Genomic DNA, 18402 nt, shown 5'->3' with positions numbered 1-18402 from the left:
TGTGCTTTCTCTCCGTTTGAATTCACGAGTGTTTCTAATACAGTAATTTTAGTTGGATTTCAAATTTAATGGCTAACATATGAACTACAAGCTGAGATCCAAATATAATTAATGTGTCATAATCACGTTAAATGGCATGAAATTTTCCATGTGGACGAGAAAATAATTTGGTAGGAGCTTGAATAACTTCAAGGACGAGTAATTTATCAAGAACAAATGGCATGAAACTGATAAGATTATAGGCAGTGGCATTCACTCTTCTGATATTGTAAGTATATATTATTGGAAAACAGATAGATATGGTTTCAGCAGGAAGAAAAGGATACCGCAACTAAAGGAACAACTAACTCATCAAACTTTCAGATAAATTGCACAAATTAACATCAAAACAAAACAAATGCATGTCGAGTGAACCATGAACTAAAAGCCCTCCGTGGCCAAATTAATCACTTAATTTTTTGTTCTTATTTCGAAGGCATGGCGAAGCGGCACAGTGGGCAAACCCTGCTTTTGTCCAACCACTCAACAATGCAATCCTTATGGTAAAGATGCGAGCATGGCATGTGAATTGCTTGCGAACCAACCTCCATCTCCTCCATGCAAACCGAACACGTCGCAGATACTTCCACTCTCGCCCTCTTTAGCTTCTCGATCGATGACTTACTTGCAGGCACAAATTTAGGGTCATCCGTCTCCAAGCCCTCAAATTCATCATCAACAACAACAGTGATGAACGCTGCCATTTGAACAAACATGTCATCACTGTAAGGTCTAGAATCAGTTTCAGCGTCTAGGGATTCTTGTACTATTTTTTCCACCACGGAGTCGCAAATCTGAGGAGGGACATGCAGGAAAGAAACTAGAGCTTCAGCTAGGGCGGCCCTTGACCTGTCTTCATCCATCAAGAAATCAAGTTCGAGTTCGAGTTCCTCGGAGTAGGTTCCTTCGTAGTGTTCACCGTCATCCTCGTCCTCGGAGTGCAAGGCTGCAGGCTGACTTGAAAATATTATGGCCTTGACAGCCAGCAAGAACTGGGTGCGCGGCAACTCGTTGTCAGGTTCAAAAACCTCCAAGTGCCTCACTTCGCAATGGTATCCCACCACTTGCCGATCACTTTCACTTTCCATGGGTGGATCAGAAAAAGAAATTTAAGAAAATTAAGAAGAAACTAAGAACCTGAGAGATGGAATTAATTAGTACGCTATTTCTAGTTCTTCCGAAAGCGAATTAATACGTGAATTACTTGAGCTATGAATCATAATCCACCTACCCACCTATATATACACACACGCGCGCGCGCGCGCGAATTTCCTTGTTAGGGTAGGAATCATATTTCCAAATGAAACCAGGATTCGGAAATAATAATAAAAAATGGTGATTTTGAATGCGGTACCTATTTATTAACGTTCTTTTATTAAAATTCTTGAAATTAATGCAATAATGTATTTCTATGTAGGTTATTATAATTTTTAATTTAAAATTTGATAAGTTATTTATATTAATGAGATTTTAAATAAAATTCATAATATGTTGAAAATATATAAAAAAGAAAAATTATACTTAAATAAAACCCATGATTTGTCATTACTTATATTAATGACATTTTACATACAAAAAATTGGTAATTTTTATACGATAAATTTTACATACAAAAAGTTGGCACATTTTATACAAAAAAAGATGATATGTTTTATATAATAGGTACATTTCATTTCATATAAAAAAAAAAAAAAAAAAAAAAAAACAATGGGTACATTTTATGACACACCTCGACCGAAGTCAGGACATGCTGGCCGTCACATGAGAATGACGTAACCATGTGCACAGTGCGGAAGCTAAGAATAATAATAAAGTACGAATAAATAAAAAACCAAGCTATACACCAAGTAGAAAATATACATGTGCAGTCCGGGGGAATAAACACTAACTAACACACCCAGAGGTGGTCGTACACTGGTGATAGTCTGTCAGATATGCCATGAATTCCTCGAGAGCCACCAAAAGAGTTATCCAAACTAGAACCTGGAGGGGCGCAAAACAGAAAGTGTGAGTGGGTAAAAACAAAGCTTCTCAAAATCATTTCAATATCAAAAGTACTAACCCCTTGCCGTAAAACCTGTATAGTTTCCCAGAAAATAGAATATGCACATATATATAAAACATGCTCAGAAGTATGCCATGTCAAATGCCTCTAAATAGAATGTAAGTACTCAGGTAATGTCAATCAATGTCATGTAATCTGTCAACCGGAGTCACCTAACGTGACATGTACGACTGAATCTAGAGCTCAAATCCACAACTCACTAACTATACCTACACACAAGTCGGAACCACCTAAAGTGGTCTGTACGACAGGACTGTGCACCTAACTTGGATCCAAGATGAGCGTGTGGTGTGGGAGGTGAACATCACGTGAAGGACTGTGCCCTACTTTAGGCAGGAGCACTAACACCGGAGGTGCAGGTTATGAGCTCTCTATGCATCTCAAATCACTACTAAACACAAAACGTAAACCATAACTTACCTAGCACTTACATGTGCGTCCGCAGCACCAAACATATGTATATGTAACTAATAATGCATAAATAAATAGGCAACATAATGCATGGCATTTAAAACATATAAACATTTCATTTCGTTTTCTGGGAAAATCACAAGTATATAGGTATATACGGAAAACCAAAAGCCCACTCAGTGGTATGTAGAAGGGTCGTAACCCCATTGCCTTGAGTGACTGTGCTCGTCCTCGGAATAGGTCTCACCTATATGCGAAACAACTATAAAAACGTTAATTTAATGCACATAACCCAAACTAGGTAATAACTTCTCATACAATGCTTAAATGGGGTGTGTGAGTACACCAACGTGATCTACTCAACCTCACGAACAACCTCATATTTTTAAAATAATTTTTTGACGCCGCACATGCCCCCATGCGCAGGCCAAAGCACGGCCACACGCGCTGCCCACGCGTAGGCACATGCCTAGCACACTGACGGCGTCAGTTAACGCCGTCAGGAATATTCCGTTAACTTTGACAGATTCCGTTAAAGTTAACCTAACGCCGTTAGGAATATTCCGTCGTCTTCTCCGACCAACCTCCGGCACCGTCGCCGTCGCCGGAAAATCGGGAAATTTTCTAAACTTAATTTCTAACTCGTTTTTTCACCCAAATTTCACGAAATTGGTACCAAAATGAAGCTTACAACTAGAGGAACAAAACCTTACCATTTTCAAGCATTAAAACCAACAGAATCTCGCCAGAAAAATCTCACCAAATCCGGCCAAACCTGCAACTCGCGATCCCGACGTCCAAAACCTTCAAACGAACCACCCTGAGCCTCCTAAGGACCTCACCAAGCTTCTTACAACCCTGAAATTCCCAAAAACACATGATTTTACATGTGCATGAACAGTACCCCGAATTGAGCATCTCGGGCTCGACGTGAAAACGAAGGTGTCCTTACCTGAAATGGTATGGTTGAACTCATATGGACTTCACGAACACAAAGGTATGATTTTCTTCCTCGATCTACAACATTCTCGAGTGACTTGGTCTTGTCCGTACACAAGCAAAAGAAGAAGAGAGAGAGACAAGGACACGGGATAGAGAGAGTCAACGGGAGTGGGTGATGGAAATGAAGATGGATGTGTGGTTGAGATGCAACCAACCAAGCACCCAAAACAACCACACAAACAACAATTATCCACTAGGGGGAAAACCGTCATTTCACACCTGCGGTACGAAAAATTCGGGACTGGCTGTCACATTTTACACAAAAGAGATGGTACTTACAAAAAAAAAAATGTTACGTTTTACATATAACAAAGTGGTACATTTGCAAAGACAAATGGGTACATTATTAATAAATTATGGGTACAAATAAAAGGTCAAAAAAATATGAGTACAAATAAAAGTTTGAAAAATATGGACACAAAAAGAAATTAATATATGGATACAAACTCAAATTGAATAGAAAATTGGTACAATTTTTTTTAAAAAAAAGATGCAAATTAAAATGGGTACAAACTAAAAACAAAAATATATGATACAAAATTTAGCCATAAATATAAATATATCAAATGTAACGTTTCTAACACTAAATGAATAATTTAGAAATAAAATTTAATTATCTTGATATGTAAAATATTTTATTATTGAAATAATTAATGATGTTTATTAAAACCAAGGGACCTGATTTTTTTAGTACATCGATATTTGTACACTAAGAGGAGGAGGAGTTCGGCAAAGCCACACAATGGGCAGACTAATTTGGTATCGAATTCGTCATTGACGAGATTCGAACCTAAGACCTCTCACTTTTAAGTGAAGATGAATACCACCAGATCGTAGTATTGAGGAATTAAAATTGAAAAGGAATAAGGTTTCAATCAATAAAGTTGAAAAAAAGAAGGATGTGAACCTAATTTCTCTAATAAAAAAAATATATTAAGAGTGGGGTTCCTTATTTCCTTAGGATTACTAGGCTGTCAATAAAGATATGAGGGTATTATTGTAATTATGCAGCGAAAAAAAAAAATTAGAAACTTTTGTAAAATGTGTCCCTCGTAAAGAACCTAAGTATAATTGAATCTATTATTAATCGCTCTTGTGTAATTAAAAAAGGGCCAAATGGCATTTACACCTTTTAAATTTAGGGTAATTTTCTAAAAAAAACCATAACATTTGAATTTTTTTCACATTGTGCTTTGAGGTTTTAAAATTGTATAAATTTATACCTCTTGTATGTTTGAACCATCTCATCCTCCATTAGATTGATGAGTTTTTTCATCAATATGATGCAAATGTGACTTACACGCCAGCTTCATGTACAAGCTTATTATGTCATCAATTTAGTGAAAGATCAATTAATTAATCAGATCAAATGCCAAAATTGATACAGTTTCATTATTTTATGGTGTAATATGAGAAAAATGGTTTCCTTTTCAAAAATCATTATATTTTGAAGGCAACAATAGCATTTCCAGATAGTTTGAAACCATTATATCTGGTGCTTTCATTATATTTTGAAGAATATGAGTCAGTTAATTTAATTAGGAGAACTAGTTTTCAACTAGAATACTTTTGTTTCTTAATAGGGAACTTCCTATTTCTTAATAGGAAACTTTCAAAACTCCTCCGCAACGGGAAGAAGTTCTTCCCGTTCGAGGAAGGCATATTAAGATCAAGTCTTGCCAAAATCGAATTTCCCTTTTGTGGACAAAACACTTCCACGCGTTAAAAGAAGGTTCACCCATTTGATTTGACAGTATTCAGTTCACCGATATCCATTGCGTTTAGAGTATCTCCACATCTTGGGCATCCATCTTCTCAAAGATACTTTCCCAATATGTTATTGTCAACTTTAGTAGGCCACCTTGAAAAGGAAAAACACAAAGACGGTAAAAACTCGATCGTCGGAAAGTATGGTGTGGTCAGTCCACACCCTTATACATATGAGAAGAAAAATCCAAGTTTCTTCCGTAATCAAGAACGTCGCTTAGTAGCACGAACAAGTTTACACACATAAAATGCATTCACACACAACCCCGGGGATTCCCAAATCAAATATGCATTTCGAAAAGCTAGACGCTTTCTGTGCATGCTACAAGAAATGTTCTACACGCCTTAAATAACTGGCATAGTTTGTGTCCACTTGCCGATTCTAAGGTTATCACATATCTACCGGACCCCAAATATTTCTATCATCAGAAGGCGGAGACTCTAAAAAAGCTCCGAGTTGCGGTCTTCCTGGTTGATTTCTTCCAAGAGGGAAGTTCCAAAATGAATCAGAGTTCCAAAATGAAAACAAGAGACAAGAATACGTGTACAAAAATAATATTTTTTGTTTGTTTAATGATTTTGGGGTTACGATCTCTCAAATTTGGTCCTCTGATTCGATCTCCGTAAGATGTTGATTTGTTGATCCAAGGGCCGTCGAGGCTTGATCTTGGATGAACAGTTGTAAGTTTCTTCAAGGGCCTTCGTGACTTTGATCTTGAAGGTTGATGGAAGTTTCTTCAAGGGCCTTCAGGGCTTGATCTTGAATGTTGATGGATGAGCGGATCTTCAAGGGCTTTTGGGCTTGATCTTGAAGAACGGTTGGTTTTCTTCAAGGGCCGTCGAGGCTTGATCTTGAATGAACAGTTGGTTTTCTTCAAGGGCTTTTGGGCTTGATCTTGAAGAATAGATGTGTGGATTTGTTTGTTGATCCAAGGGCCGTCGGGGCTTGATCTTGGATGAACGGATCTTCAAGGGGGGTTGGGCTTGTTCTTGAAGAATGGTTGTATAGGTTTGTTGAGGTCGTTGATCCAAAGGGCCGTTGGGGCTTGATCTTAGGATGAACGGATGATGAATGAATCTTCAAGGGGCGTTGGAATTGATCTTGAAGAATGGGTGTATGAGTTTGTTGAGGTTGTTGATCCAAAGGGCCGTTGGAGCTTGATCTTAAGATGAACGGATGATGAATGATGAACACTTTCTTCAAGGGCCGTCGGGGCTTGATCTTGAATAATGGTTGTGTGGATTTCTTCAAGGGATTTTGGGCTTGATCTTGAAGGTTGAAGGATGAGTGGATCTTCAAGGGTTTTTGGGCTTAATCTTGAAGAACGATTGGATGTGTGGATTTGTTTGTGTTGTTGATCCAAAGGGCCGTTGGGGCTTGATCTTAGGATGAACGGATCATGAATGATGAACACTTTCTTCAAGGGCCGTCGGGGCTTAATCTTGAATAATGGTTGTGTGGATTTCTTCAAGGGCTTTTGGGCTTAATCTTGAAGAACGATTGGATGTGTGGATTTGTTTGTGCTGTTGATCCAAAGGGCCGTTTGGGCTTGATCTCAGGATGAACGATGAACACTTTCTTCAAGGGCCGTTGGGGCTTGATCTTGAGTTGGTGGAAGTTCTTCAAGGGCCGTCGGGACTTGATCTTGAAGGAGGATTTGACGAAGAATGAAGAGTGCTTTCTCCATTCTTCGGGATTCTTGGGAATTTGGGGGTTGGATGCTTGAGAGCTTTAGAGTTTCAAAGCTTCAAGGATTTTGGATGTGTGGGGAGTATTCTCTTCCATTTTGGGAGTAGAGAAATGTATTTGTGAATTGGTCTCCATATTCCTCTTGATGGAGAAGCCTATTTATAGGCTTTGAGAGTGAATCACCACCATTCATTTTTTTGGTGAAGTGAGTGGATGATGTAGGTGAAGTGAATGGAGGTTGTAGGTGAAATGAGTGGAGGTTGTAGGTAAAGTAAATGAATGTTGTAGGTGAAATGAGTGAAGGTTGTAGGTGAAGTAAATGGATGATGTAGGTGAAGTAAATGGATGATGTAGGTGAAATGAGTGGAGGTTGTTGGTGAAGTGAGGGAATGGTATAGGTGAAATAAGTGTTGTAATTTTAATACATTAGTTAACATTTACTTCACTGAAATTTCGATGTCTACGTAAATTCCTCCACCTGAATTGTTATAAACTGATTTAAAATCTTAATTGAATACACATGGATTTCAAATTTTTTTTTTTATAAATCACCGCCCCTAATGCAAATTAATAGAGACACATTCATATTTTCGCCCCTAATAATTAATATTCATGTATTGGTACTTTCCTGTTTTGAAGTAGTTCTTTTTTTCGGTCACACGATAGAAAATTCTATTGGATTCAAATGGAAACAGTAACATTGGATGCAAATGTATCGTGTAGGCTTAAACTAATCCCACCTATAAACCGCACCATTACGAGTCACAAAGAAGCCAGTGGGTGTACCGCCCAGCTACTGACACTTGGAGCAAACACAAATACTACCGACTTCAACTGTTTTCTGAGCCTTTGTATATCAAATACCGCCCTTTCCATCACAGCGTCAATTTGGATATCACCCTTAATCATGTCAATGAGAGTTTTCGAATCCGACTCCACTCAACCTCCATGAAACCTTCTTCTACACAAACAACGAGAGCCGCCCGATCACCTCCTCCGCCTCCACCATAAGACTAGAAACGCACGGGAAGGCATGCAACCATATCCCCCGGCGACTTTGAATTGACATGGCATATATTGAAGATCCAATTCTGTTCTGTAATGGTTGATTTTCCAATATAGTCTTATCCTACGTCTTAACCATGAACGTAATACTTTTTGTTAAAGGAAGAGTGAAAGAATTTCATCTGTTCTTTGCTATGTTTTTCTATAGATTATCTGGTAATACTACTTGTTTACGACAGTCTAATTACATTCAAATTTACATGTGCTTTCTCTCCGTTTGAATTCACGAGTGTTTCTAATACAGCAATTTTAGTTGGATTTCAAATTTAATGGCTAACATATGAACTACATGCTGAGATCCAAATATAATTAATGTGTCATAATCACGTTAAATGGCATGAAATTTTCCATGTGGACGAGAAAATAATTTGGTAGGAGCTTGAATAACTTCAAGGACGAGTAATTTATCATGAACAAATGGCATGAAACTGATAAGATTATAGGCGGTGGCATTCACTCTTCTGATATCGTAAGTATATATTATTGGAAAACAGATAGATATGGTTTCAGCAGTAAGAAAAGGATACCGCAACTAAAGGAACAACTAACTCATCAAACTTTCAGATAAATTGCACAAATTAACATCAAAACAAAGCAAATGCATGTCGAGTGAACCATGAACTAAAAGCCCTCCGTGGCCAAATTAATCACTTAATTTTTTGTTCTTATTTCGAAGGCATGGCGAAGCGGCACAGTGGGCAAACCCTGCTTTTGTCCAACCACTCAACAATGCAATCCTTATGGTAAAGATGCGAGCATGGCATGTGAATTGCTTGCGAACCAACCTGCATCTCCTCCATGCAAACCGAACACGTCGCAGATACTTCCACTCTCGCCCTCTTTAGCTTCTCGATCGATGACTTACTTGCAGGCACAAATTTAGGGTCATCCGTCTCCAAGCCCTCAAATTCATCATCAACAACAACAGTGATGAACGCTGCCATTTGAACAAACATGTCATCACTGTAAGGTCTAGAATCAGTTTCAGCGTCTAGGGATTCTTGTACTATTTTTTCCACCACGGAGTCGCAAATCTGAGGAGGGACATGCAGGAAAGAAACTAGAGCTTCAGCTAGGGCAGCCCTTGACCTGTCTTCATCCATCAAGAAATCGAGTTCGAGTTCGAGTTCCTCGGAGTAGGTTCCTTCGTAGTGTTCACCGTCATCCTCGTCCTCGGAGTGCAAGGCTGCAGGCTGACTTGAAAATATTATGGCCTTGACAGCCAGCAAGAACTGGGTGCGCGGCAATTCGTTGTCAGGTTCAAAAACCTCCAAGTGCCTCACTTCGCAATGGTATCCCACCACTTGCCGATCACTTTCGCTTTCCATCGGTGGATCACAAAAAGAAATTTAAGAAAATTAAGAAGAAACTAAGAACCTGAGAGATGGAATTAATTAGTACGCTATTTCTAGTTCTTCCGAAAGCGAATTAATACGTGAATTACTTGAGCTATGAATCATAATCCACCTACCCACCTATATATACACACACACGCACGCGCGCGCGAATTTCCTTGTTAGGGTAGGAATCATATTTCCAAATGAAACCAGGATTCGGAAATAATAATAAAAAATAGTGATTTTGGATGTGGTACCTATTTATTAATGTTCTTTGATTGAAACCTGATTGGTTTCGGTTTTTTATTGAAGTCCTTGAAATTAATGCAATAATGTATTTCTATGTAGATTATTATAATTTTTAATTTAAAATTTGATAAGTTATTTATATTAATGAGATTTTAAATAAAATCCATAATTTGTTGAAAATATATAAAAAAGAAAAATTATACTTAAATAAAACCCATGATTTGTCATTACTTATATTAATGACATTTTACATACAAAAAATTGGTCATTTTTATACGATACATTTTACATACAAAAAGTTGGCACATTTTATACAAAAAAGATGATATGTTTTATATAATAGGAATATTTCATTTCATTTAAAAAAAAAAAACAATGGGTACATTTTACACAAAAGAGATGGTACTTACCAACAAAAAAAAAAAATGGGTACATTTTACATATAACAAAGTGGTACATTTGCAAAGACAAATGGGTGCATTATTAATAAATTATGGGTACAAATAAAAGGTCAAAAAAAATATGAGTACAAATAAAAGTTTGAAAAATATGGACACAAAAAGAATTTAATATATGGATACAAACTCAAATTGAATAGAAAATTGGCACAATTTAAAAAAAAAAAAAGGTTGCAAATTAAAATGGATACAAACTAAAAATAAAAATATATTATATAAAATTTAGCCATAGATATAAATATATCAAATGTAACGTTTCTAACACTAAATGAATAATTTAGAAATAAAATTTAATTATCTTGATATGTAAAATATTTTATTATTGAAATAATTAATGATGTTTATTAAAACCAAGGGACCTGATTTTTTGAGTACATCGATATTTGTACACTAAGAGGAGAAGGAGTTCGGTAAAGCCAGACAATGGGCAGACTAATTTGGTATCGAATTCACCATTCACGAGATTCGAACCTAAGAACTCTCACTTTTAAGTGAAGATGAATACCACCAGATTGTAGTATTGAGGGATTAAAATTGAAAAGGAATAAGTTTTCAATCAATGAAGTTGAAAAAAAGAAGAATGTGAACCTAATTTCTTCAATAAAAAAAATATATTAAGAGTGGGGTTCCTTATTTCCTTAGGATTACTAGGCTGTCAATAAAGATATGAGGGTATTATAGTAATTATGCAGCGAAAAAAAAAAATTAGAAACTTTTGTAAAATGTGTCCATCGTAGAGAACCTAAATATAACTGAATCCATTATTAATCGCTCTTGTGTAATTAAAAAAAGGCCAAATGACATTTATACCCTTTAAATTTAGGGTAATTTTCTAAAAAAACCATAACATTTGATTTTTTTTCACATTGTGCTTTGAGGTTTTAAAATTGTATAAATTTATGCCTCTTGTATGTTTGAACCATGTCATCCTCCATCAGATTGATGAGTTTTTTCACCAATATGATGCAAATGTGACTTACACGCCAGCTTCATGTACAAGCTTATTATGTCATCAATTTAGTGAAAGATCAATTAATTAATCAGATCAAATGCCAAAATTGATACAGTTTCATTATCTTATGGTGTAATATGAGAAAAATGGTTACCTATTAAAAAATCATTATATTTTGAAGGCAACAATAGCATTTCCAGATAGTTTGAAACCATTATATCTGGTGCTTTCATTATATTTTGAAGAATATGAGTCAGTTAATTTAATTAGGAGAACTAGTTTTCAACTAGAATACTTTTGTTTCTTAATAGGGAACTTCCGATTTCTTAATAGGAAACTTTCAAAACTCCTCCGCAACGGGAAGAAGTTCTTCCCGTTCCAGGAAGGCATATTAAGATCAAGTCTTGCCAAAATCGAATTTCCCTTTTGTGGACAAAACACTTCCTCGCGTTAAAAGAAGGTTCACCCATTTGATTTGACAGTATTCAGTTCACCGATATCCATTGCGTTTAGAGTATCTCCACATCTTGGGCATCCATCTTCTCAAAGATACTTCCCAATCTGTTATTGTCAACTTTAGTAGGCCACCTTGAAAAGGAAAAACACAAAGACGGTAAAAACTCGATCGTCGGAAAGTATGGTGTGGTCAGTCCACTCCCTTATACATATGAGAAGAAAAATCCAAGTTTCTTCCGTCATCAAGAACGTCGCTTAGTAGCACGAACAAGTTTACACACATAAAATGCATTCGCACACAACCCCGGGGATTCCCAAATCAAATATGCATTTCGAAAAGCTAGACGCTTTCTGTGCATGCTACAAGAAATGTTCTACACGCCTCAAATAACTGGCATAGTTTGTGTCCACTTGCCGATTCTAAGGTTATCACATATCTACCGGACCCCAAATATTTCTATCATCAGAAGGCGGGGACTCTAAAAAAGCTCCGAGTTGCGGTCTTCCTGGTTGATTTCTTCCAAGAGGGAAGTTCCAAAATGAATCAGAGTTCTCAAAGAAGATGTAAAATGCGACAGCGGATGCCAAAAACATCCCTAAAAGCACCAGATAGATCTGCCACTCTGCATTTTTGAAACAAGGGGTAAGCAAAATTGTCAACCACATACGCACACGCACGCACAACACACACAAACAGAGAGAGAGAGAGATACCTTTCCAATCTGCTGGAACATTTAACTTAGTCACCACAGCTCCCCATTGATTAGAAGTAGTAAGCACAACCCTGAAACCAAGGAATATGTTAGTATAAAACAACCAAAAGGGGAGAGAATTATATTTTTTTTGGGTGATAAATACAATATCTAAATATACAGCAAAATCGTCTCAAATTTGAATTTCATTCAACGTATCCAGCAAGGGTTGGTACTCATTCCAATGAAAAGTATCAAGAATCAAGACAAATGCTTTCAGAAAAGTATAAAGAATCAGAAGAACGAAAAAAAAAAAAAAAAAAAGAGCAAGCATGTATTTATTTGTACTACTTTACAAAATAAAGTTAAAATTCAATTATATTTAAGAAATGGTTAAGAAGTCCTTTGATGTTTAAGCATTGATGAATCAATTATGGTGCTTCAAAACACAACACATATGTGTAGAACTGGTTCGAAAGCCTTACCTTTCAGTTGGACAGAACTCCAAAGTTTCAATGCCTGTACCCAGATGTAGCCTCTTACTCCAGTGGCAAATTTCCATTTTCTTAACTTCAACCACGCATATATCACCATCTTTGCTTCCCCTGCAATTTTAAGAATAACTAATTGCATATTAGCCAAAGCGATATCATAAACCATGTTACAAACATATGGCATTCTCAAATTTACCAAGTCATCAGAACACTGTATCCTCATGTTTTGTGACTCATCGTAAGATCGAAAAAAGAACATAATGAATGATTGATTCATATACTTTGGTTTTGAATAAGTAAAATAGCAGATTGAAAGTATGGTGTTCTCGCTCTTATATGTGTACTCAGTAAGTGAATACATGTGGAAGCACACCAATCTGTGTGTATCAAACTATTAACCTACTCGAGTCCCTAAGTGTCAACAAGTCTTCCATACAGTATCCAACTACCAGCAATCTTTGACTTTCAAATCGATGCACCCAGCAGAGAAATTTGTTATCTAACAAATAGTCAAGTAAAGCCTATTACTATAAACAAAGGATCAAATGCAAAGTTAAGTGCTTACAGTGCAAGATATTTCCCATCTTTGCTAACAGACATAACAGAAGCAGACTTTTTAAGTAGCCGCTTATGCCCAATTTTACTCCATGTACTTATGTCCCAAACTGCAGTGAGAGCTTTATCGCCTGTTTGATTCATACAAATACATTTAATTGTCTGGTAACCAATAATATAGCAGTAAATATTGTTTTACTTCAGAATTCAGAGAGGTAGACCTTTTTGAACAGTGCAAAACAGAAAGGGTTTTGTCCCATCTTTGGAAAACCGGCAAAGTTCAATCTTTTCATCCTGTAAAAATAAAAAACAAAACATTATGCCAAAATCCCACCAAAGGAAAAAAGAAATCTAATATTATGCGAATATAAGAAAATTGGCGGTTTATTTTCAAAAGTTAAAGAAATCATTTATACCGAGTTGCGAGTCAAAGTAGTCAAAACACCATCTTCCAGCTTCCATATTCTTGCTGAGCCATCCGTCGATGTTGAAGCTAGGAACTCAGAGTCTAGGCTAAAATATAATACAAAAAGGTTTGAAATATTAAGAATCAAGAACAGGACAAATATGGAAATCTAAAAATAAATTCAGTCCATAAACAAAAGAAAATAAAAAGGAAAATAAACCCATTAGCGCCTGTTTTTTTTTTCTTTTTTTTTTCATTATATTACCAACTTGTAATTTTTATACTATATTCAATCACGACTGAGATGGTTCAACAATGAGTTCAGAGATTCTTTGATGAGTGGAATAAGTACTGCAAGAAAGCGTAAAGGTTTTCTCCTATGTAACTACATTGACATTGCTTAAAAAAATACATAACTCCTTTTACAGTCATATCCCAATCTCGTTTCTCACCTGAAATCCATATCACGCACAGACTTATGCGCTTTTGGTTCATCTAAGATTATTCGCAGGCTTGGCCACTCCAAAATTCTCAAATGCCCATCCTACAGTTAATTAGGACATAAGTAAAAACATGTTTCAAACAAAAAAAGATAACTAGAGTAGCAGCACGAGAAGTCAAATGATAATAATGGATGGAACTATAGATTACTGCTTACCACACCGCCAGTAGCTAATTTAGATCCATCAACACTAAAAGCTAGACAATTCTGGGGACCAATTCCTTGCAGAGGAGGTAGTTCTTTTGCCAGCAGCTTTGCTGTTGATTCTTGGCCATATAACTCAAACGATCTACAATATTTAAAAAAACCTCATTTGACGGCTAGATGCTAAAGTGGCAACGTAAGGCAAAGTACCAATGGTGGTCATATTTGGAATACAGTGTCTGCTAAGTGTCGATAAAAAGACCAGCTAACACAGAAGGAGAAGCAAAAGGAGAAGAAGGTAGACTAGTCTACGACCAATAGCAAGTTAGACATAAAATCCGTGCAATAAAGTATCCTCATCATCCTTTTGACTCTGTCTTAGTTTTCTCCTTATAAATCCCGCCAAAAATTGAATGATATCTTGATATGAAACTTATGTTCTTCAGTTTAAGTGAATCAAAATATGCAACTATAAAGCATTGATATTAGGCCACTTCAGAATCAAGAAGAACGAGACCAAATTATCTTTTGGTTTCTAAATTTCAACTGATCCAATAAAGCAAAGATATCATTTCCACTCAAATAAAATAGCATTGAAAAGCTGGAAGGAATTCCACCGATATGTTTACCCCACTATCAAAGCCCTAATAGCGTATAGTTTTATCAAATTTTCAAGCAGTGAATCATATGGTTAGCTTTAGGTTAATCAAAGAGAGCTACACCGACAACATCAACCACCTTTTCCATGTCAAAGTTGAGTCCCTACTTAGGTTCCAAACTGGTTTGTGATACTATAAAATGTGAAAGCTTCATCGAGACATTCACCGGTTACAGAGACCAAAATCACATTAACTATCACAAGACCCTATATAAACTTGGTTCATATTGATGATAAATTTTCCAGCATATCATACACGTGTGGAAGTGTATGAAGGAAAGGAAAAAGATAAGCTCCAAGGGAAACATAAAATGGAAACTCCGTGCTCAACCAAGAATGACATATCCCACTGAATATGAATTGTAAACATAGTAAGGGCCAATCTGGAAATGCTTCTTGAAAACCCTACATAAGCGCTATTACTAGAAGCACTTGTATTAGAAGCCTGCTGAAATTTTTAATAAAAATTCAATTGCTTCCATAAAAAGCACTTCCAGGTAATTTCAAACCCATGAGCACTTTTGTAACTTTTTCGACCAAACATTGTCGTAAATGCTTCTGGTTATCTAAAACCACCTTAGCTATTTTAAAAACACTTCAATAGAGGCCTTAATTACCGCTAGTTAATCAATAAAGTGTGTCATTTAAATAAAGTGATGGATTCACTGACTAGAAAATTACATATATAGGCTACAGATTCATCTTATATAAATCTCGCAACGGTAAGATTCACAGAAAACAACAAAAAAGATGGTAAATTTGGAAAAAAAATAAATAAGTGCAAGAGAAAGAAGCTCACCTGCAGCCACCATTAGAGGTAGAGCAAACGACGTCGTCGCCGCTTGGGTGCACCGCAATCGAAACTACATCACCCTCCACTTCTTCAAGCACATACGTCGTCTACAAAGTAACCAACAACCAAATTAGTAAACCCCAACCCAACACAAAAGTCAAACTCAACCTTCCTTGGAGCTCTCTTACGTTAACCCCTCAAACAAAACAAAACAAAAACCCAATTCACAGAGGAAGAAAAAGCTTCCAAAAAATACATATATAAAAACACGGATTTTAGAGAGAGAAAGAGAGAGACCAGGGGAGAGGAGGAGTGAGAAGTGGTCTTGGGGTCGAAGGAGAAGATCTCGAGAACTGACGAAGAGGAAGAAGGGGAGTCCTTAGCCCTGGACCTCCCAAACACCACCCAATTGGCGTTTTCGGAACGGCGGATCCACGACCCGCACGTGACCGGACCCTGCTGATCGGACCCACCGCTCGCCATTCAATTCAACTTGGGAGAGAGAGAGAAGCAAGAGGCAAAGTCTGAATCAGATGGAAGAAGAATTCAGGAATTCGTTAGAGATTTAATCCTTTTTTTTGTTTTTATTATTTATAGAGGGATTGAAAAAAAAGAAAAGAAAAGTCTGAAAAGGATTATGTTGTTGTTGTTATTGTCGTTGTGGGTCCTACGTATGTACATCGACGACGGTGATGCCGGTGACAAAGCTGGCCGTGATCGATGTCAACGCCTTTGTGAAGCATTGTTGATGGATATTCGCTCAAAATTCTACGCGTTTTTAACTTTCCCATTTCTGCTCTTGAGGCCCATTTAAGGCCCATCGATAGTTTCTACATTACCTTTTAACCCAATTTTAGAGCATCTCTAAAATAAAAGTAAAAAAGTCTGCATGAGCAATAACAGTTAAAAAAAAACAGCTTCAGTGTTTTCCAATAAAAATGTAAGTTCCTACGTGGCATGACGTAAGTTGTTTTTGGTATTTTTTTCTTACAGTTTGTCCTTAGTCCATTACATCACACATTGCCAGTAACATTTCCAATACTAAGAAACAAATGTTTTTTTTTTTTGAACAAATGATATTACCTACACTAAGAGAAATGGATGAAGTTTACCCGTTGTTGTACATGCTAAATTACTACATACGTTTTTGTTTTTTTTTTGTCAATTGTTTAGTATTAACATTTCATTATTTTTGTACACTTTTTTGTGCTAGGCACCTTATGTGCTTATGCTTCCAGGCTTTACCACAAACTTCCATACTCCTTCCCTCTCTCACTTTTTCTGCAAACAAGTTTAAGATAATAAAGAAAAAAAACTCTACAAAAACAACAAGAGCCAAACCCCTAAACCAATCTGAATCTTTTGTTGTGTCCTCTAATTAAAGTATGAATTTTGTGGGCTTTATTATGCTAAATCAGCAAATTCATCAACATACCTTCACCAGTTTGATTACTGTGTCCTCTAATTCAAAGAGACTACAAAATTGCATAAGAACTTGTAATTTGAAATTGGGGAAAGCATAATAAATTTGAAGAAAAACAGCAACCGTGTTGAATTTCCACGCATGCATTTTGAGTTCAAAATTCTCTCGTTATCTAAATTATTGTAATAATTTCGTGTCTCTTCTATTCTTTAAAAATTAAGAACAAACATATGTATACTGGCGTATTTTTTGGTGAAAGGGGCGCCAAACTTCAGGGGCATTTTTGTGATTATACAAAAATTTGTTTTTTCGGTAATACCTCTCAGCTCTAGTCCGATACTAAAACCCCACCGTTCTCTTCTGGTTCCCCGTCGGGAAATTCCAGACCGCTGTTGGCCAAATCCGCTTCTCGATTTCTGTCTTCTCTCCCTCTCCCTCTCGAGCAGCAACAACTAAGTTGCAGTCATTAAGGTATTGCTTTTGTTCATCTAACGTTGTACCATAGAATGCACACCAAGCGTTGGATGATATGTCCAATCAACATTTCCAATCTTGGTGGTTTGTTTTTTGCTTGCTATTTCTGTTCTAGTGTCTTATGTTGCGTACTTCTTGTCTTATGTTTCTGTTCAATTTCTTACGTTTGTGATTTGCTATTCCTTTGGTGCTCGATGTTAAAATGCATGAAATAAACATGTTGGAATAATGGTAGGCTAGTCAATTTTCTTGTTCAAAGTTAGGCAAGTTAGGTTAGTCAAGCAAGGTAGGTAAGTTAGACAAAATTAAGCTTATGATCTTTTTCTTCCTTATATATATGTTTCATCTTGTAATTGTTTCATCAAGCAAATATACATCAAAATTCAATATGGTATCAGAGCTGTGATCTGGAAAAAACCACAAAACACAGCTCTAAAGCAACCACGAGGTCAACCATTCTAGGCATGGCCTCTCATTCAAAATGGGAAAATCCCAACCACCCGCTCTATCTCCACCACTCGGATCAACCTGGTGCAATCCTCGTACCACAACCATTGGTGGAAGACAACTACAACACATGGGTTCAATCCATGAGTATGGCCTTAACGGTCAAGAACAAACTTGGTTTTGTTGATGGGACGATCAACAAACCAAGTGAGGATAATTTTGAGGAGCTGCAGCAATGGAATCGCTGCAACAACTTGGTCAAGACATGGCTACTAGGCTCCATGTCAAAGGAGATTTCAGGGAGTGTCATCAACTACAAGGAT

The 18402-nt window shown here is 36.7% G+C and overlaps 2 protein-coding genes across 3 annotated transcripts; both read right to left on the bottom strand.

The window, feature by feature from the left end:
- Positions 1-464: 464 nt before the first annotated feature.
- Positions 465-1127, bottom strand: LOC125480692 (E3 ubiquitin-protein ligase SDIR1-like). Its single transcript, XM_048591721.1, has one exon. The coding sequence runs from the start codon at positions 1125-1127 to the stop codon at positions 465-467; it is 663 nt and encodes a 220-aa protein (XP_048447678.1).
- Positions 1128-5418: 4291 nt separating this feature from the next.
- On the bottom strand, positions 5419-16334 carry LOC103962807 (SEC12-like protein 1). 2 transcript variants are annotated; one of them, XM_048591827.1, is made up of 11 exons: positions 16033-16334; positions 15742-15842; positions 14297-14429; positions 14091-14182; positions 13649-13745; positions 13454-13526; positions 13243-13363; positions 12669-12788; positions 12205-12275; positions 12007-12114; positions 5419-5761 (listed from the first exon to the last, which is right to left on the bottom strand). In XM_048591827.1, the coding sequence occupies exons 1-11, from the start codon at positions 16216-16218 to the stop codon at positions 5676-5678; spliced, it is 1188 nt and encodes a 395-aa protein (XP_048447784.1). In that variant the 5' UTR covers positions 16219-16334; the 3' UTR covers positions 5419-5675. The 2 variants fall into 2 exon arrangements, with proteins under 2 accessions (XP_048447784.1, XP_009373853.1); XM_009375578.3 differs by lacking the exon at positions 5419-5761 and having other exon boundaries at positions 11663-12114; positions 16033-16332.
- Positions 16335-18402: the final 2068 nt, after the last annotated feature.

Source organism: the organism of the source record quoted next, unplaced genomic scaffold, assembly GCF_019419815.1.
Source record: "Pyrus x bretschneideri cultivar Hongxiangsu unplaced genomic scaffold, Pyrus_bretschneideri_v1 Contig35, whole genome shotgun sequence".
In the NCBI taxonomy this organism is placed as follows: Eukaryota; Viridiplantae; Streptophyta; class Magnoliopsida; order Rosales; family Rosaceae; genus Pyrus; species Pyrus x bretschneideri.
This window is presented reverse-complemented; position numbering and strand designations above follow the sequence as displayed.